At 40.9% G+C, this 21,202-nt stretch overlaps 1 protein-coding gene across 2 annotated transcripts; it reads right to left on the reverse strand.

The window, feature by feature from the left end:
• Positions 1 to 1,948: 1,948 nt before the first annotated feature.
• LOC124005468 (nitric oxide synthase, inducible-like) lies at positions 1,949 to 18,392 on the reverse strand. 2 transcript variants are annotated; one of them, XM_046314760.1, is made up of 26 exons: positions 18,369 to 18,392; positions 18,038 to 18,094; positions 17,843 to 17,941; positions 17,515 to 17,654; positions 16,911 to 17,073; positions 16,649 to 16,740; positions 14,505 to 14,646; positions 14,205 to 14,344; positions 13,146 to 13,320; positions 12,817 to 12,918; positions 10,203 to 10,397; positions 9,994 to 10,076; positions 8,099 to 8,243; positions 7,661 to 7,765; positions 7,503 to 7,552; positions 5,714 to 5,888; positions 5,334 to 5,466; positions 5,128 to 5,206; positions 4,830 to 5,020; positions 4,532 to 4,701; positions 4,115 to 4,325; positions 3,852 to 3,939; positions 3,584 to 3,705; positions 3,348 to 3,496; positions 2,987 to 3,181; positions 1,949 to 2,848 (listed from the first exon to the last, which is right to left on the reverse strand). In XM_046314760.1, the coding sequence occupies exons 2-26, from the start codon at positions 18,092 to 18,094 to the stop codon at positions 2,798 to 2,800; spliced, it is 3,252 nt and encodes a 1,083-aa protein (XP_046170716.1). In that variant the 5' UTR covers positions 18,369 to 18,392; the 3' UTR covers positions 1,949 to 2,797. The 2 variants fall into 2 exon arrangements, with proteins under 2 accessions (XP_046170716.1, XP_046170715.1); XM_046314759.1 differs by lacking the exon at positions 18,369 to 18,392 and having other exon boundaries at positions 18,038 to 18,145.
• Positions 18,393 to 21,202: the final 2,810 nt, after the last annotated feature.

Consider the following 21,202-nt stretch of genomic DNA (forward strand, 5'->3'; position numbering starts at 1 on the left):
TCTTACGGATCCTAGATCGCCCGTGCACGGTTTTCAGCAGTTCCTTGGGACGACAGAGGCAGATTTTGAGATCCGGCTCGAAGGACCAATTGTCAAGAGAATTTTGTTCTTATGTTCATTTTCCAATGCAATTAATACACTCTGTCTGTTTCTAATAATTTGTAAGGTTCTTATTTAAATGAAACGGACAGAGATCAGTCAGTTTAGCCAATAGCGTTTATTCACGAGAGCTCTGCTCATAATACCATGTACATTGGTTTATATACCTCACATTTCGTCAAAAATGTCCCTCCTCTCAGATACAATGGCAATATAGTTCACAAGCCTTCTCACATTGTCTGCCACCTGTTAAACAATCTACTACAAGCCCAAGGTCTCTCCCCTCCCTGGGTGGGGACAGAATGTCCGGTAAGGAACACAGTATTCTAGCCGGTCTGACGATAGCTCCATTCGTTTCTAACAAGGAACAGAAAGTCCTTGTTCTAATTCTTGACTAAAACTACACACATTATATTCAGTATTTTGATTATAATAAGATTCATACATTCATACAGCGACAGGGTAGTATTCCGTTTAGTTATAGTTCTACATTAAATGTATACATCATTTAGTCATTATTCATAACAATGGGGAGCTTTGCGGCACAGCTATTTTCAGGTCTCACCAGAGACGTTTGATCGGGTTCAGGCTCTGGCTGGGCTACTCAAGGACATTCAGAGACTTGTTCCGAAGCCAACTCTTGCCTTGTCTTGGCTGTGTGCTTAGGGTTGTTGTCCTGTTGCAAGGTGAACCTTCACCCCAGCCTGAGGTCCTGAACACTCTGGAGCAGGTTTTCATCATGGATCGCTCTGTACTTTGCTCCGTTCTTTGCCTCTATCCTGACTAGTCTCTCAGTCCATGCCGCTGAAAAACATCCTCACAACATGATGCTGCCTCCACCATGTTTCACCGTAGTGATGGTGCCAGATTTCCTGCAGATGTGATGCTTGGCATTCATGAAAAATAGTTCAATCTTGGTTTCATTAGACCAGAGAATCTTGATTCTCATGGTCTGAGAGTCTTTATGGGACTTTTGTCAAACTCCAAGTGGGCTGTCATGTGCTTTTTACTGAGAAGTGGATTTCGTCTGGCCACTCTACCATAAAGGCCTGATTGGTGGGATTGTGTCGAGGCACAGATCTGGGGAAGGGTCCCAAAGCATTTCTGCAGCATTGAAAGTCCCCAAGAACACAGTGGCCTGGTCTCCATCATTCTTAAATGGAAGAATTTGGAACCACCAATACTCTTCCTAGAGCTGGCCGCCTGGCTAAACTGATCAATCAGGAGAGAAGGGCTTTGGCAAGGCTGGTTTCCAAGATTCCGATGGTCACTCTCCCAGAGCTCTATAGTTACTCTGTGGAAATGGGAGAACCTGCCAGAAGGACAACAATCTCTGCAACCCTGTCTCGGAGCACTACGGACACTTCCTTCGACCCCATGGCCTGGTTTTTGCTCTAATATGAACTGTCAACTGTGGGACCTTATATAGACAGGTGAGTGCTTTTCAAATCATATCCAATCAATTGAAACATCTCAAGGATGATCAATGGAAACAGGATGCACCTGAGCTCAATCTCAAGTCTCATAGAAAGGGTCTGAATACTTATGTAAATAAGGTATTTCTGTTTTTTATTTTGCATAAATTTGCAAACATTTCTAAAAGCCTGTTTTACTTTGTCATTATGGGGTATTGTGTTGTGCTGTAGATTGCTGAGGAGTTTTATTATTTAATACATTTTGGAATAAGGCTGTAATGTAACTGTTAGATTAATTTAGTAACTATGTGTTCATTAACCAATTCAATTAAACTTCTCCGTCTGCTACATCATAATTTGTAGGATACTGATTGAAATGAAGACAGACAGAGGCCCAGTCTACAATAGTACAATAGTGAAATGTTTATTCTCGGGAACGTTGTGGTCATAATACTATGTACATTGGTTTATATACCTCACATTTCGTAAAAAATGTCCCTCTTCCTCTCAGATACAATGGCAATATAGTTCACAAGCCTTCTCACATTGTCTGCCACCTGTTAAACAATCTACTACAAGCCCAAGGTCTCTCCCCTCCCTGGGTAGAGACAGAATGTCCTGTAAGGAACACAGTATTCCAGCCGGTCTGACGATAGCTCCATTAGTTTCTAACAAGGAACAGAAAGTTCTTGTTCTAATTCTTGACTAAAACTACACCTTATTTTCAGTATTATGATTATAATAAGATTCATACATTCATACAGTAACAGAGTAGTATTCTGTTTAGTTATAATGTATACATAATTTAGTCATTATTCATAAAAATCCCATAACAGTAACAAAATGTGGAAAAGTGAAGGGGTACATGCTAAAATCACCTCTGACTACAATGATTATGTAATGTGATTTTTAAAAATTAATGTTCACAACATGTAAAACACATTCTGATTACAAGCATATTAAACATTTTCATAATACAGATTCAACAATCCCACATTCCGTTATATTGTACAAACACTACATAGACTTAAAACCTATGCATCTGTAATCAATCTTTAATATCATCATGTGAATATAAATGTTATAATCATCTCTTTGAAATATACTTAAAGTGACATTTTTCAGGCAGAGGGCCAAAGGATGGCTAGGTGGTATGCTCGGGACCACCAACAGCTACAAACATTTTCCAAAGTGACAATCCTAATCTATCACCAAAAACAAAAACAGGGCATCTTTCTCCATCCATTGAGTTTATTCCCACAAGCCAGCAGAGCCCGACCACCTCACTTCTGAAACTGGGCTCCGAAAATGTCCTCATGGTACCTTTTCTGGATCTGCAAATAAAGAAACAAACAAACCATAAAAGCTTGGTAAAGCACTGTCCGCTTACTACAGTATTGGAACTAGATTAAGAGGCATCATGGCATTCATATTAGTTTTCATATTAATGATTGAGAGGAAAGTGAACTAACCTTTAGTTGGGTCAGGTATTCTCCTGCCTGGGTGAGGGTGATGCCAAGCCGGCTGCTCAGAATCTCCTGTACTGCTAGAGTAACTCCCTGGGCCATGTTCACACCCCCACACACATAGAAGTGACCCTCCTTCTGGTGCAACACACTCAGCACCTCCTCTGCCATCCTCTCCCTCAGGACATCCTGGACATAGACCTGCTCACACACAGAGGCTAAAAGTTAGGAATAGGAGGCACAGTACAGGGAAATAGGAACAATTTTAAGCTTCAATCTTCCATTGAATCTCAAGCCAATCTGATTCAATCAAGCTTTTCAAACGATCACTAAGTACATGATTTGTTTCAAAATGATGCAACAGTACCTTTGGGAGACCTGGCTGGCGGGAATATGCGTTGGTAACGCTCTTCAGAACCCCTCGCCTTCTCATCTCCAGTGTCTCCTCTTTGTATAAATGGTCGGTCTCCGAACTCTGGCAGCCAAACACCAGGCTCATAGGACTTCCAGAGAACTCTGTCAAGACAAAACCATAGCCCTTAAGGTTAGAGAGCTTGTATCAACAGACACAGAAAGGCACACAGACAGGCACACACACACTACCTGGGTGTTTCATGTCGTGTAGCCGTTGTTGCCAGAAGCTTCGAAAAGGCGCGATGCCACTGCCAGCCCCCACCAGAATGACTGGAGTGCTGGGCTCTGCTGGGAGGTGGAACCCACCTGAACTGTAAACAATAACACAATCAGTTAGCTTCACTTTAAATAATAATCTCAATTAATTTGACTGGGGATAGGCTACAACCTAGCATTTTGTGCAATTGAAGAGTGTACCAGCCTAGTCACATACAGTATGTTACAATATGTTCTATACCTGTAGATAAAACATGGTACCAGGTCTCCTTTCTTAATGGTATCCAGCCAGGTGCTGCAGACCCCGTGGTGAAGAGGACCCTGTCCATCTAGTGTAAGACCATTACAGAAAAATACAGTACAGTTACATTCCCAGCCAAGAGATAGCAGTTCAAATTCCTTTCAAAGCATTTGATAAGTTTACTAAGTTGATTTGCCCTGTCCTGTACCTTGGATGAGAGTGTTTACTGAATGTAAAATAATGTCAAAACTAATGTTCTGTACCTTGTGTGTGATAGTTGAGCACTGTCAGAGTGAGATGTAGCTCGTTGGGGTGGAGCTGAGGGGAGGAGCTGATGGAGTAGAGGCGGGGCTTGAGCAGAGGCAGCTGGCTGAGGAGGAAGGCTGCAGAGGGTTCTAAAGACGGGAACTCCTCCAGGACTTCCAGGAAGTTGGGAACACGGAACATCTTCCAGGTCGTGTACTCCTGAGAGTCCTGACGGCAAATGAAGACAGAAGCTAAATAACTTGCAAAATATCTGTTGATATAATTTTTTGGAAAGAGCATAGGCTTACACAATGATTTTTACATTTTCTTCAATTCCAATAGGTGGTACGTCAAAACCTCTTCTTTCATGATATATTTAATTTTTATTTCAAAGACAATAATGAACACCAGTCCTGGAGACAAACAGAAGTTACCTTTGCCAAGGTCAGTAGACGCTGTCGGTGCTCTTCCTGTTTCGCCAACTGAGAGAGCTTGTGGAGGAGGTTCTGAGAGGGGGGCGTGTTCACATCTAGGAAGTAGGTGAGTGCCTGAGACAAAGGGCATGCTGGGATGCGTCCAACAGTCTGCCAGTTTTTCTCATCATCTTTTGGGAAATAGAAATGCAGAGTACTCTTAATAGCGGCAATCTTTCGAAGACGTGCCTTCCTCACAAAAATCAGATTTTACCGTGGTTACCTCAATCAGCACCATTATTAATGAATAGTGTTGTACCTCGGCAGGTGTCAGAACGGTATTCCAGTCGTAGGCACTGGTTTGTTGGGGGCATATGGGGAAGGAACTTTAGGATGCCAGCCACCAGTTGAGGGAGATTCCCTGGGAAAACCCCAACATGGTCTCCTGGAGCAAAGTTCATGACCTCTGCACTTCTCTCCCTCTCCAACTCCACCAAAATGGTGGACCGGCTAGAAACAAGAATGACAATGCTGAATTAAACCCTGTCAAAATTGAGTCCTGTAAAAAACATTGAAAGAATTGCAATAATAACATGCTAGATGACAAGAACTGAAACCTTGAATGGGGGCTCTGTAGATTATGTTTGCTCTTCAGTTTCATAGGGAAGACAGTTTTAGAGTGAATGGCTGAAAGTGCTGTGAAAGAGACAATGAAAATCATCACATACAACTGGCTGACTGAAATACAAGACAAGTTTATAATGCTTTATATTGCTACACCAGTCCCTTGTCAAATGTCCATCCCCTGGTTCATGTGTAGTACCTGTGATGCGGTCCTGGGGGCAGCTCTCCACTGCTACGCGGTGTCTCAGTGGGTCCCAGGCCTCGCAGAATTGCTCTGCCCCAGGGAGCTGCAGACTCAGCTGTCCCTGGATGTTGAACTCCTTATAAGCATCCTGGAAGCAGAGAAAGGGTCCTTAGGCTCAATGATTCAAAACACTACGTAGATCAATATGATATGCAAATGCTTGTGAGAGTAAAGATCATAACAGGTCTTTTTTGTAATGATACTTGAGCATATACTGTAGTAGACGTACCAGGAGTATGTTAATATGTATGCTATAAAATATACTGCAAACAGGATCGTTGACATGTAGCTAAGATCCACTTTTAAGAGTGTGACATCCTCCCTTTTCCGCCTACCTTGAGAGCGGTGAGAGCCCAGGCAGAGAAGGCCTCCTCCTGTCCATTCAGTTCATCCCCCTCTCCAGTGGGCGTTACCCGCTCTGCCCCCAGCTCCTCCAGCTTGGCATCCACGGCATGGGCGAATGCACAGAACTGTGGGTACATCCTCGAGCCCAGCCCAAACACACAGTACCTGGGGGAGGAGAGGGGACATAAGACCAGTTTCAAAACTAAAGAGGTGTCTGAGAAACTGCAACTTCATCAAATGAGTATATCTTAAAGATATGTACGTGCCTTCGGAAAGTATTCAGTCCCCTTGACTTTTTCCACATTTTGTTAAGTTAGCCTTATTCTAAAATGATTAAATTGTTTTTTCCCCCCTCTATCTACACGCAATACTCCATAATGACAAAGCAAAAACGGTTTATTTTTTTGTGCTAATTTATACAAAATTTAAAAACAGAATTATCACATTTACATAAGTATTCAGACCCTTTACTCAGTACTTTGTTGAAGCACCTTTGGTAGCAATTACAACCTTGAGTCTTCTTGGGTATGATGCTACAATCTTGGCACACCTGTATTTGGGGAGTTTCTCCCATTCTTCTCTGTAGATCCTTCCAAGCTCTGTCAGGTTGGATGGGTCGCGTTGCTGCATAGCTGTTTTCAGGTCTCTCCAGAGATGTTCAATCAGGTTCTAACTCTGGCTGGGCCACTCAAGAACATTTAGAGACTTGTCCCGAAGCCAGTCCTGCGTTGTCTTGGCTGTGTGCTTAGGGTCATTGTACTATTGGAAGGTGAATCTTTTCCCCAGTCTGAGGTCTTGAGCACTCTGGAGCAGGTTTTCATCAAGGATCTCTCTGTTCTTTGCTCTGTTCATCTTTCCCTTGATCCTGACTAGTCTCCCAGTTCCTGCTGCTGAAAAACAGCATGATGCTGCCACTACCATGCTTCACCGTAGGAATGGTGCCAGGTTTCCTTCTGACGTGATGCTTGGCATTCAGGCCAAAGAGTTGAATCTTGGTTTCATCAGACCAGATAATCTTGTTTCACATGGTCTGAGAGTCTTTAGCTGCAGAGATGGTTGTCCTTCTGGAAGGTTCTCCCATCTCCACAGAGGAATTCTAGAGCTCTGTCAGAGTGACCATCGGGTTCTTAGTCACCACCCTGACCAAGGCCCTTCTCCCCTGATTGCTCAGTTCAGCCGGCCGGCCAGCTCTAGGAAGAGTATTGGTGGTTCCAAACTTCTTCCATTTAAGAATGATGGAGGCCACTGTGTTCTTGGGGACCTTCAATGCTGCCAAAATGTTTTGGTACCCTTCCAAAGAACTGTGCCTCGACACAATCCTGTCTCGGAGCTCTATGGACAATTCCTCCGACCTCATGGCTTGGTTTTTGCTTTGACTGTCAACTGTGGGACCTTATATTGACATGTGTGTGCCTTTCCAAATCATGTCCAAACAATTGATTTTACCACAGGTGAACTCCATGGATGATCAATGGAAACAGGATGCACATGACCTCCATTTCAAGACTCATAACAAAGGGTCTGAATACATATGTAAACAAGTTATTTCTGCATTTCTTTTTTTGTTGTTGCAAAAAAGTCTTAACCTGTTTTTTCTTAGTCATTATTGGGTATTGTACGTAGATTGCTGAGGATTACAAAATACAAATCATTTAGAATAAGGCTAGAACGTATCAAAATGTGGAAAAAGTCAAAGGGGTCTGATTCCAAAGGCACTCTACATGTACAGCCCAATACGGAGAGGACAATGCAGAGAGAAATGCTCGAGATACTACTTACCTTAACTTGTTCCTGAGATACTGCAAGGAGAAAAGCTGTTTCTTAAAACTCTAGAGAAAGAAATATTAACATGTGTTGAATATTGAGACATTACATTTTATAAATGTGGGGGAAAATACTTGTTAATATCTTCAAAATACAGAAACACAAAAACACACCTCTCCATTTCCAGGGGAGTCTCCATTCCCAAAGGTGCTAGCTACCACAACCAGAAGGCTCTCCTGTTCCATGTCACTGAAGTTATAGTCCTCCATACAGAGCAACTTTAAAGATATACAGAGCAGCTTTAGTTAACTTTGTAAACATTCTGGCCAATTTTGAGGACATTAGTGACTTAAGACATCAGATTGTACATTATACAAGCATTATACATTATACAAGCATTATACAAGCACATCTACTTGCTAACTCCCCGTTACGTGTTCTGTAAATTAACTCTTACTGAGCTCAATAGTCCTCACATACATATAGATTCCAATTAAACTAGAGTTTTACATTTATTCACAGTGGTTAACACACACAAATGCCCTGAAGCACATTAGACTGAGGCAGTAAGCCCTGTATCAGCCTTAATAGAGATGAGATAGATCTCCTACCCTGGAGTTGAAGGCACCGTTTAGCATGGAGTTCAGTCTCTGGGCCAATGTCTGTGATTTCCCTGTTTCAGTAGCGTACAGAACAGTGCAACGCACCCTTTTAGCCAGCACTCTGCTCATGAGGGTGGAAGAAAAGAGCGCCGCCCTATAGGAAGGAACCAGACATGAATAATAATACTTTGTAATATATTATGAGTATAGCTTAGCTCAACCTCAACCATTATATGAATTTACAATGGCTGGCGAAAGTTCACCTCCCTTGGCATTTTTCCTTTTTTGTTGCCTTTACAACCTGGATTTAAAATAGATTTTTGGGGGGTTTGTATCATTTGATTTACACAACATGCCCACCTATTTGAAGATGCAAAATATTTATTGTGAAACAAACAAGAAATAAGTCAATACTCTGTAGAGCCACCTTTTGCAGCAATTACAGTTGCAAGTCTCTTGAGGTATGTCTCTATAAGCTTGGCATATCTAGCCACTGGGATTTTTGCCCATTCTTCAATGCAAAACTGCTCCAGCTCCTCCAAGTTGGATGGGTTCTGCTGGTGTACAGCAATCTTTAAGTCATTCCACAGCTTTTCAATTGGATTGAGGTCTGGGCTTTGACTGGGCCATTCCAAGACATTTAAATGTTTCCCCTTAAACCACTCGAGTGTTGCTTTAGCAGTGTGCTTAGGGTCATTGTCCTGCTGGAAGGTGAACCTCCATCCCAGTCTCAAATCTCTGGAAGACTGAAACAGGTTTCCCTCAAGAATTTCCCTGTATTTAGCACCATCCATCATTCCTTCAATTCTGACCCATTTCCCAGTCCCTGCCGATGGAAAACATCCCCACAGCATGATGCTGACACCACCATGGGTTTGTGCCAGACATAGCGTTTTCCTTGATGGCCAAAAATATCAATTTTATTCTCATCTGACCAGAGTACCTTCTTCCATATGTTTAGGGAGTCTCCCACATGCCTTTTGGTGAACGCCAAACGTGTTTGCTTATTTTTTCTTTAAGGAATGGCTTTTTTCTGGCCACTCTTCCGTAAAGCTCAGCTCTGTGGAGTGTATGGCTTGTGGTCCTATGTGGTCCTATGAACAGATTCTCCAATCTCCGCTGTGGAGCATTGCAGCTCCTTCAGGGTTATCGTTCGTCTCTTTGTTGCCTCTCTGATTAATGCCCTCCTTGCCTGGTTCGTGAGTTTTGGTGGGTGGCCCTTTCTTGGCAGGTTTGTTGTGGTGCCATATTCTTTCCATTTTTTAATAATGGATTTAATGGTGCTCGATGTGATGTTCAAAGTTTTGGCTATTGTTGTATAACCCAACCCTGATCTGTACTACCCAACCCTGATCTGTCCACAATATTGTCCCTGACCTGTTTGGAGAGCGCCTTGGTCTTCATGGTGCCGCTTGCTTAGTGGTGTTGCAGACTCTGGGGCCTTTTAGAACAGGTGGATGTATACTGAGATCATCTGACAGATCATGTGACACTTAGATTACACACAGGTGGACTTTATTTAAGTAATTATGTGACTTCTGAAGGTAATTGGTTGCACCAGATGTTATTTAGGGGCTTCATAGCAAAGGGGGGGAATACATATGCACGCACCACTTTTCAAACATTTATTTATTTTTTGCATTTTTGAAAAAGTAATTTTTTCATTTCGCCAATTTGGACTATTTTGTGTTTGTCCATTACATGAAATACAAAATAAAAAATAAATTGAAATTACAGGTGCAATGCAACAAAATAGGAAAAATGCCAAGGGGGATGAATACTTTTGCAAGGCACTGTATAGCTATGTCAATGATATGATTAGGACTGCATTATAATTTATAACTCGTCATGAATGTGTTTATAAATCATTACAGATATGGTTGTCATAGTCCATGGAAGTTTACCTGGCCACCGCTTTGAAGCTGACCTGTTGCTTCTTCAGGCACATCTCTCCATTTCTCCAGACATGGCTCATCCAGGCGTCAGGCTTTGAACAACAACAGTCACAGACAATCGTATAGCAACTGCCCTGTAATTCTGTAAGGTGGACCTTAACCAGATGAATTATATAGCCTATATTATGCACAATACAGGATGGTGTCTCGGAACCTACCTGGTAGTAGAAGAAGGGAGAGAGGATGTAGTTGACCATCTCCTGGTGGAAGATGGGGGTGAGAGAGCCAGACATGGGAGGAACCAGCCAGGCCCAGTCTGCAGGGCAGCCACCACGTAGCCGGAACTCTGTCTCCAAGTGCTTCATGAAGGACTCGGCTGCAGAGTGGTGGTCTGTGATGGTTACCTTGTTTTTCTGCAGTGTACAGTAAAGGAGTGCATTTATCTCAAGGAAAACTCCAGATGACGGCTGAACCATTGTCATTGTAGTGTAGCATCCTTTGGCAAAATAGCATTAATACTTTAATGCAGGGAAACTTAAATCAGTTTTACGTCATTTCTCCCAGCATGTTACATGTGCAACCAGAGAGAAAAAAATTATAGACCACCTTTACTCCACACACAGAGACGTGTACAAAGCTCTCCCTCACCCTCCATTAGCAAGTCTGACCAGAACTCTATCTTCCTGATTCCGGCTTACAAGCAAAAACTAAAGCAGGTAGTACCAGTGACTTGCAAACTATTACGGACTACAATGGAAAGCACAGCCATGAGCTGCCCAGTGACGCAAGCCTACCAGATGAGCTGAAGGACTTTGAGTCGCAATTCGAGGCAAGCAACACGGAAGCATTCATGAGAGCAACAGCTGTTCCGGACGTCTTTCTGATCACGCTCTCTGTTGCCGATGTAAGACCTCTAAAAAGGTCAACATTCACAAGGCCGCAAGACCAGACGGATTACCAGGACGTGTACTCTGAGCATGTGTTAAACCAGCTGGTAAGTGTCTTCACTGACATTTTCAACCTTTCCCTGACCGAGTCTGTAATACCAACATGTTTCAAACAGACCACCATAGTCCTTGTGCCCAAGAACACCAAGGTAACCAGCCTAAATGACTACTGACCCGCAGCACTCACGTCTATAGTCATGAAGTGCTTTCAAAGGCTGGTCATGGCTCACATCAACACCATTATCCCAGACACCCTAGACCCCCTCCAATTTGCATACTTCCCCAACAGATCCACAGATGACGCAATCTCTATTGCAATTCACACTGCCCTTCCCACCTGGACAAAAGGAAGACCTAAGTGAGAATGCTGTTCATTGACTACAGCTCAGCGTTCAAAAACATAGTGCCTACAAAGCTCATCACTAAGCTAAGGACCCTGGGACTAAACACTTCCCTTTGCAACTGGATCCTGAACTTCCTGATGGGCTGCCCACACACAGGTGGTAAGGGTAGGTAACACCACATCTTCCACGCTGATCCTCAACACGGGGGCCTCTCAGGGGTGCGTGCTCAGTCCCCTCCTGTACTCCCTGTTCACCCATGACTGCATGGCCAAGCACGACCCCAAAGCCATCATTAAGTTTGCTGACAACACAACAGTGGTTGTTATCCTGGACGTGTGGTGCCAGGATAACAACCTCTCCCTCAACATGATCAAGACAATGGAGATGATTGTGGACTATAGGAAAAGGAGGACCGAGCACACCCCATTCTCACCGACGGGGCTGTAGTAGACCAGGTTGAGAGCTTCAAGTTCCTTGGCATCCACATCACCAACGAACTGTCATAGTCCAAACACACCAAGACAGTCATGAAGAGGGCACTACAATGCCTATTGCCCCTCAGGAGACTGAAATGATTTGACATAGGTCCTCAGATCCTCAAAAAGTTCTACAGCTGCACCATCGAGAGCATCCTGAATGGTTGCATCACTGCCTGGTATGGCAACTGCTCCGTCTCCGACTGCAAGGCACTACAGAGGGTAGTGCGTATGGCCCAGAACATAACTGAGGCCAAGCGTCCTGCCATCCAGGAACTCTATACCAGGCGGTGTCAGAGGAAGGTCCTAAACATTTCCAAAGACTCCAGCCACTCTAGTCATAGACTGTTCTCTCTGCTACCGCACGGCAAGCGGAACCGGAGCGCAAAGTCTAGGTCCAAACTGCTTCTCAACAGCTTCTACCCCCAAGCCATAAGACTCCTGAACAGATAATCAAATGACAACCCGGACTATTTGCATTGACCCCCCGATTTTTACACTGCTGCTACTCTGTTTAATTATCTATGCATAGTCACTTTACCTCTACCTACATGTACATATTACCTCAATTACTTCAACAAACCTGTGCCCCGCACTTTAAGTCTGTACCAGTACCCCTGTATATTGTCTCGCTACTGATATTTTAGTTTTGCTCTTTAATTATTTGTTATTTTTCTATTTTTGTCTATTTTTCATTTTTATTTGTATTTATTTATTGATTACTTCAGTTTATCTAGGAAATACTTTCTTAACACGTATTTTTTTCTTAAAACTGCATTGTTGTTTAAGGGCTTGTAAGTAAACGTTTCACTGTAAGGTCTACAATTGTACCTGTTGTATTCGGCGCATGTGACAAATTAAAATGGATTTGATTCGAAAATTGTAGGTATTTAAACATTTTTTAAACAAAACAGCAACAACAAGAACATAACTTGGGATTTCTACTGGGAATAACATCATTCAAAAGACACTCGTACATCTGAGCTATCTTTTTTTGCAGGCAGGCGCATGGTAACAGTTGAATAGGATGAGAAAGAAGAATAACCCTGCATATGTGAAGGTTACCTGGAAACTGTATATGACTGCAACATTGATGGTCACCAAGGCCTGGTCCTTCCACAGTGAGGACAGCTTGTGTGTCTCCAGGCCCATCCTGCGACCCACTTCCTGTACGGACAGGAAGCCAAAACATTCTCATCCATTGCATCATTGTCAAGTCAGCCAGAATTGTGTTGCAGAAGCGTGAAACAAGTAAACATTTTTAAACAGAAAATTCGATTTTTGGTTATTGCTGATGAAGTTTCCTCCTCCATTTCAAAACATATGCTAATCCTGATGAGCACAACCCTGTGCTGTAGCCATAGTGATTGATTACCTATGAAAGTGAGTCTCACCTCCAAGATGTTATAACGCTGATAGTCACAGAAATCCCTCACGCCAATCTCAGTGCCCATGTACCAGCCATTAAAGGGACAGGCTGGGAATTCAAGTCCACCAATCTCCATCAGCATGTTGGACACCGCAGGCAGAGCATACCACTTCAGTCCTAGGTCTTGGAACCACTTATGCCTAATGACAAAAGATCAACACAATATATCTGATAATAATATATAAAAGAACATGCCCAAAAACACCACCACTAGGATAGATGTGGTTAGTTACTGCAGTGAATCATTCAGTCCTCAATGTGACATCTTTTTCATACACAATGAGTTACATACACACAGTTGTGCTCACTCTACCAAAGGTGCTTGAGACACTTCACTCAATTCAGTATTGTGTCCAGTGAAACGCATGAAGGACCACTTTGGAGTGGTTAGACATTTAAATAAAAGAAAATGGTACAGTTCATTGGGCCCTCCGAGACCTGGCTTTGGGAAACTATTTGGATAAAGGAATGTTGCCTTGCAGACAAGTTCTATAGAGCTCTTCACTCTCTCCCATTCAGCTCCGTTCCTCAAGAGCTCCAGACGGCTGATTTAAAAACAACCATTTTCTAATTCAAGCTCTTGAGCAACTGTGGGCAATGGTTTAAATTGACCCAGGCAGCTACATAACACATTGACTTAATTAGATAACTTTTACTTAAAAACAGCACCATGGCTATGGAGGCGTGATGGTCTGAGTCCTATGTATCTCTGATGAATGCAATCAATGGCAAATCTAGTATGGAATCAAACGTATTTGCATACACGCGTGTCATAACATAACTGTTATGTAGTGGTATCGTAACCAAGCAACATCTCTTTGCCAATGAAAGTCATTGTATGTAGTGGAATAGCTATGATAACTCTGCAGACTTGACCTTGTTTTTGTTCTCAAAAGTGTGTTTAGATAACCATCCAATAGAAACCATCCAATAGAAACCATCCAATAGAAACCATCCAATAGAAACCATCCAATAGAAACCATCCAATAGAAACCATCCAATAGAAACCAAACAAGTCACTCACTGGGGGTGTTCCATGGAAACCTCCAGGATCAGGTGTGGAGGGATTTCATAAAGGTCTGGGTCCTCCCCGTTGACCTGTAGGACTAGTGGCAACACATCGAAGAGGCCGTATTGAGGTTTCCATCCAAGCTGGATACAGATCTTTAAGAACACAGGACAAAAGTAACTAACTTTTAAAAATGTATGTTTTCAAATGAACACATACAGTATCTGAGCTCTATCTTAGATGTTTGAATGGACATAGCTGGACATTGAAATAGCTGGGGTAGAGCATGGTGGCTATAGCTACTAGATATAGTACCGTAGTGAATTCTACACTGGATGGGTCTCCCTGGATACTGCCATCAGGCATCTGGTAACCTGCATACTTCAACAACTGGCTGTTCCACACCCGGAAATCATGCCCGTCTTCCTTTCTCGGAGGAAAGACGGTAATCGCAGACCTGAAATAAATAAGACACAAGAAGAAGATATATATAAGATATATATATATAGATCTTATATATATATAAGATCTGTAATAACATATGGACAAACTAAAATACTCATGGAAGGACCTTGAAAAACTGTCCTTTAACAAAGTGAATGACCTATAGCAGGGTTCTGTAACGCTTGTCATCTGGGGAAGGAGAGGAGGACCAAGGTGCAGTGTGGTAAGTGTTCATATTTTAAATATTTTAATGAACACTGAAAACAAAACAATAAACAACCAACGAATAGTCCTGTAAGGTGCAACACAACACTAAACAGAAAATAACCACCCACAAAACACAATGGAAAACAGGCTACCTAAATATGGTTCTCAATCAGGGACAACGAATGACAGCTGCCTCTGATTGAGAACCATACCAGGCCAAACACAGAAATAGAAAATCATAGACAAATTAACATAGACAACCCACCCAACTCACGCCCTGACCATACTAAAACAAAAGACAAAACAAAGGAACTAAGGTCAGAATGTGACAGGTTCCCCAATATGCAGCCCATGGGCAATTTGATTTGTTTTCTGAGGAAGAAATGTATAAATAGCCTAATCATTTTTGTTGTTGACATAAAAGACTAATACAGTCACTAGGAAATCAGCTCAAATCAGCTTAATGAATAAATAGAGAGGTATATGTGATCGTATCCCAATGTAATCAAGGTTTGAAATGATTCTGTTTTTCTCAAATACTATATCAGTTTGGGATTCTTACAGTCAATATGCAGCGTACAAATGATTTATAACTATGTTCTGGCCCCCCCGACCATCCACTCAAGGGAAAATCAGCCTATGGCTGAATATAATTGGGGACCCCTGACCTACAGTATTGCCCTCACGGAGTAAAGGGTTGAAGGTTCAAGTCAAGGGCAAGAAATAACATGTGATACAGGTGTTTTAGCAGAATGTATTTTACAAATGTACATTTACATTTTTGTATTTTAGCAGACACTCTTATCCAGAGTAACTTACATTTAGTGAATGATTTACAGTTAGTGGAACAAACCTGTAGTTTACATTTTACACATTTCTAACTTCACACAAAGTCAGCTGTGTAAAGTACTTAAGTAAAAAATAATACGTAAATACTTAAGTTGCTTTTGGGGGTATCTGAGCTTTACTATTTATATTTTTGGCAACTTATACTTTTATTTCACTACATTCCTAAAGAAAATAATGTACTTTTTACTCCATACATTTTCCCTGACACCCAAAAGTACTTGCTACATTTTGACAGGAAAACTTATTGAGAGGACATCCCTGGTCATCCCTACTGCCTCTGATCTGGCAGACTCACTAAAAACAAATGCTTCTGCATAAATTATGTCTGAGTGTTGTCAATAAAAAATAAAAAATAAAATTGTGTCACCTGGTTTGATTAATATAAGAAAGTTGAAATTATTTATAATTTTACTTTTGATACTAAAGTAACGTTACATTTGAGTAATTCCATTTACTTTTGATACTTAAGTATATTTTAAAACAAATACTTTTACACTTTTACTAAAGTAGTATTTTACTTGGTGACTTTCACTTTTACTTGAGTCATTTTATATCAAGTCATCTTAACGTTTACTCAAGTATGACAATTGAGTACCTTTTCCACCACTGCACCGAGTTGGGAGTTTTCCTTTGAAGAGATTATCTTGGTGTTTTCTGCCCTCTGCCTATGATCTCATACTTCCAATCCTTTCACGTTTTACGAGGAATGCTGCATTAGTTAGGCTACCTCAGAAAGTAGGGCTGTCGGTCACCTAGGACTAGATTCAATCAGTGCGTCTAAAATGCACGCTATAGCCAAATTTAAATTGAAAGCCAATGTTGCTGTGTTCGCTGAGACTTCATTCACGTTAACGCTGCATATGATGGCTCAATAGAAAATGAACTTTCATTTACAATCGCGCTATAATGCGGATGTTCCACGCAGCGGATTTAATTTAGCCCCTTTTCTTTCTGTTTACCTTAGGTTTCCTCCATTTGTGGCAAACTGTAAGTGTTCGCACAGAAACTGGAACATTTCCTGAGTAGTCTTGCACTTTCTGGCATCAAACAGCTGCAGAACAATCCAAGAAACATGTATCATTAATTAGGTGAACCTACACATAGAACACACAAGCCCATGTGCATGCATGAAAAACAAAAACAACAATAGATGCTGAGATTGATACCCAATAGATAATGAGTAATATAAATGTATCTCTTCTGCCTTGTATGTTTTCTTACTTGTAAATTGGACCACTGAATCCTGCCGATGCATCTTGGGGCGTTCCTCCATGCTTGCCGAGCACCAAACGCTAATTCCTCAACAGTCAATTGATAGGTTCCTGTGGAATCTATCTCCATAGTAATTTCCTCCAATCTGGCGAGGTGGTGTTCAATTTTGGGGCTATGCATTTGGGATTAAATTAGGATATGTGTAAATCATGGAAAACAAACAAATAGTACAATATAGAGGGGATAAAATATTTTTCCATTACAAACCTTTTGTAAGGCCCACATAGGTGCTTCATAAATAATCTATAAACAAATTCGTACAATAGGCTATAAAGGCTAACTGGAGTAAATATTTTCCCATACAGTCATAATTTATGAATCATCTACGAAGGCCTTGTACAATAAAGGGTTTATAAAGGCTCTTAAATGAACGGCAGAAAATATAGGCTACAAACTATAAATGCCTATAAGGCATTAAACAATATTGCATTATTAACCAACAGTGTGTATTTGACAGATGCTACACTTAGTGGTGTCAGGCAATGGGTTGAACATATTTGGAATAATAATAATAATCGTCATCGTCTTTAGAGAACAATTACACATTACTTACATTTTGAAGGACTTGTAGTATTGGTTGATTAGGTCGATAGCCTGAGGTAGGATTTCAAGAGTAGAAACTTTGGGACCGCGCACTAGAGCCTTCGGAGTCATGACAGAACCTTCACAAACTTTTGATGTGCATGGTTGGTTCTGTATATGAAATTAAATAAGAGCGTTTCAATTAAAAGCCATTGCTTTATTTTATAGTGTTCAATATTTTATGAAATAGAAAACACTACAATTCAGGCGCAGCTTCATATTTTGAGCAAAAGAGCTAAACAAATAAATTGCGGTACAATACCACGCCACACACAAAGCATCATAAACTGTAAACGCACCTTGACTGCCTGGTGGTGCAGCATGTCTTTGAGACTTGAGCCATCCTTCACGTTACGCACGGGTATAGAAAACGGACACCTGTTGGCTCTCGTTTCCCACTATATGATGAAAATACAGGAGAAACGGGTTAAACTTATGTCGCTTGCTTTAAGCACATTTTCTACATTTATTTCGTCTGTAATCTCAATTCTTACCTTATTTGGTTTAGTCTGGTGAGACAGTTTGGTTTCATCATCCTGAAGCAGCTTCATCTTCATAATTGTAAAATAAATGCAGTTCATTATCATATTTGGAAATGCCATTTATCTAAATGATTCAAAATGTAAGTTCTTATAGGTTATTTTACTTTGAGTTAAATCATTTTAAGTTCATTGAGTAACAAACAAATATTAATATTTTGTTTGATTTAAAGTAAAAAAACAAATGTTAAAGTTCAAATGTGCTCAATAGCTTTCAGTGTTGTGGCATAAACTCTTAAAAACGTTTGAATTTAAATTATATAGTAATCCCGGTATGTATTCTTACCTTGAATTCAAGGTGAGGTGAGCATCAATTCCTCTCTGAAAATTTTCCTCCTGAGTTTTTTCCATTTATACCTGCCTGTAACGAAACTTGGGCAGGCTTATAGGGACCTGCCCCTGTTGTGTTACAGGCAGGTAGACTATCATGATTTACAAATAACATTTTTGTGGCCAGTTTGTTTTTGAGGTAGGTCTAATTGAATCTGGCTTGGTTTCAACACATTGTTTGGCAAACCCCATTAGAAATGAAAGACTGTAACAAACAGGTGGGAAAAATCCCTTTAGAAATACAATATTGAATTCCCACAGATCTGTTGAGGCATTCATTAAATATGCAGTACATTCATTACATGACAAGACACAGCAGATGGATCAACGGAAATGCTGTGTTTTTGCAATAAATTGCATTTTTGTAAGACATTTCTCACACAATTTCACGTTTTCTAGTTTTGGATGACAACTGCAAAGCGTAGACATCAAATCCAAATAAAATGTTATTTGTCACATACGCCAAATACAAGCCCTTAACCAACAATGCAGTTCAAGAAATAGAGTTAAGAAAGTATTTACTAAATAAACTAAAGGAAAAAGGAAAATAAAAAAGAGCACAATAAAATAATAAGAGTCTATATGCAGGGGGTACCAGTACTGAGTCAATGTGCTGGGTTACAGGCAATGTAAATAGGCCACTATGTAACAGAATATAACATCATAAAAAGGGTAAATCCACATGAATTCAATCACTTTTTGAAAGCATCCTTTCATTACAAGTTTGCCCTGTAATCAGGCCAGGGATGATGTCCAGATGTATGGTTGTTTACCGGAGCATCGGGGAAATAGAGTTATGCGTTTGATGTTATGGAAAACAAGACAGCTTCCTGGGTTGCATCACCTACACGTACAAGGTACCAGGAAAGGGAGGGTGTATTTGAGAATAGTATTTCCTTCTGATTTGGAGCCAGGCCTGTACAAGGAAGCACTTGGGTGTCAAGTGCTTCTCTCACAACCCTACACAATATTTAACTTTGTGGCGTGAGTATATTTTCGGAAAGGAATCAAGGAAGTTGGACAACATCCCATATCTCCATTCCTGAACTCTGAGAGTTATTCTGATACAACCTGATCACCTGCATCGTGTTGGTGTGTGAGTCAAGACTGAAGCCTCTCCAGATGAGATATACCTGAAGGAAGACAAGAGAGCGAGGAAAAGCTTCCTTTCTTATTGGAAATATACTGTACAGTCATCATGCTCCACAGAACAATGTAGCGGTGGTATTTTATATATTGAAACTAGCTCAACCCCAATCGGTCTGTCAAAAGTTATACTCCTCTGAACTGTATTGTACCTAAAAAGTCAGACAAGTTGCACCCAAGTGCCTTTATTTATTTACCACTGTGTGCTTTGTTTTGCTGTAATTATACATCTATACCAGTAAATAAAATGGTTGTTGCTGGAATATTCAGGTTTATTGTATTCAGGTTTAAGTTATATGTATTTGTACTTTGTACCCAAAGTGTGGATATACCCATGTACCCAAGAACTGTTAGGATTCTTATTATAGTTTTGTGATTTAATTCATTTTTATTTGTATTAGTTTAAAATAGTTTTATTTAGTTTCATTTTGATAAAAACATGTTTACTTTTTAAAATATTTTTTTTTATTGTTAGGGACAGAAAGTATCCTATGCGTGGGAGTTTAGGGGGTGGGGGGCGTCGTCACTTCTTGCCACTGAGGGAAAGTGATAAATATATAAGGTGATGGGCCAGGACAAAAGTTTGGTTCATTTTAAATTATCAATCAATCAATCCTAATGTGACTTGGATTTAAAAGCGCCTAGACTGGTGCAAGAAATATGGTGGAAGGAAACTCTCGTTCATGTTTATTTTAATTAAATTTTTTATTTTACCTTTATTTAACCAGGTAGGCTAGTTGAGAACAAGTTCTCATTTACAACTGCGACCTGGCCAAGATAAAGCATAGCAATTTGATACATACAACAACACAGAGTTACACATGGAATAAACAAAACATAGTCAATAAAACAGTAGAACAAAAGAAGACAAAAAGTCTATATACAGTGAGTGCAAATGAGGTAAGATAAGGGAGGTAGGCAATAAATAGGCCATGGTGGCGAAGTAATTACAATATAGCAATTAAAAACTGGAATGGTAGATGTGCAGACGATGAATGTGCAAGTAGAGATACTGGGGTGCAAAGGAGCAAGATAAATAAATAAATAAATAAATAAATAAATACTGTATGGGGATGAGGTAGGTAGATAGATGGGCTGTTTACAGATGGGCTATGACAGCTGGTGCTTAAAGCCAGTGAGGGAGATATGAGTCTCCAGCTTCAGAGATTTTTGCAGTTCGTTCCAGTCATTGGCAGCAGAGAACTGGAAGGAAAGACAACCACAGGAGGAATTGGCTTTGGGGGTGACCAGTGTGATATACCTGCTGGAGCGCGTGCTACTATGGTGACCAGTAAGCTGAGATAAGGCAGGGCTTTACCTAGCAGAGACTTGTAGATAACCTGTAGCCAGTGGGTTTGGCAACGAGTATGAAGCAAAGGCCAAATGGTGGGTAGTGTATGGGGCTTTGGTGACAAAACGGATGGCACTGTGATAGACTGCATCCAGTTTGTTGAATAGAGTGTTGGAGGCTATTTTATAGATGACATCACCGAAGTCGCGGATCGGCAGTATGAGTGAAGGATGCTTTGTTGCGATATAGGAAGCAAATTCTAGATTGAATTTTGGATTGGAGATGCTTAATGTGAGTCTGGAAGGAGAGTTTACAGTCTAACCAGACACCTAGGTATTTGTAATTGTCCACGT

The sequence above is a fragment of the Oncorhynchus gorbuscha genome, linkage group LG19 (assembly GCF_021184085.1).
Source record: "Oncorhynchus gorbuscha isolate QuinsamMale2020 ecotype Even-year linkage group LG19, OgorEven_v1.0, whole genome shotgun sequence".
Taxonomy (NCBI): Eukaryota; Metazoa; Chordata; class Actinopteri; order Salmoniformes; family Salmonidae; genus Oncorhynchus; species Oncorhynchus gorbuscha.

Excerpts from the sequence above, each read along its gene's own strand:
- LOC124005468 (XM_046314759.1), bottom strand. The coding sequence starts at position 18,145 with ATGGCATTTCCAAATATGATAATGAACTGCATTTATTTTACAATTATG. Across the intron at positions 14,345-14,504 it reads CCAGTGTAGAATTCACTACG|ATCTGTATCCAGCTTGGATG; the intron begins GTACTATATCTA and ends GTGTTCTTAAAG. Across the intron at positions 4,702-4,829 it reads CCGTTCTGACACCTGCCGAG|ATGATGAGAAAAACTGGCAG; the intron begins GTACAACACTAT and ends ATTTCCCAAAAG.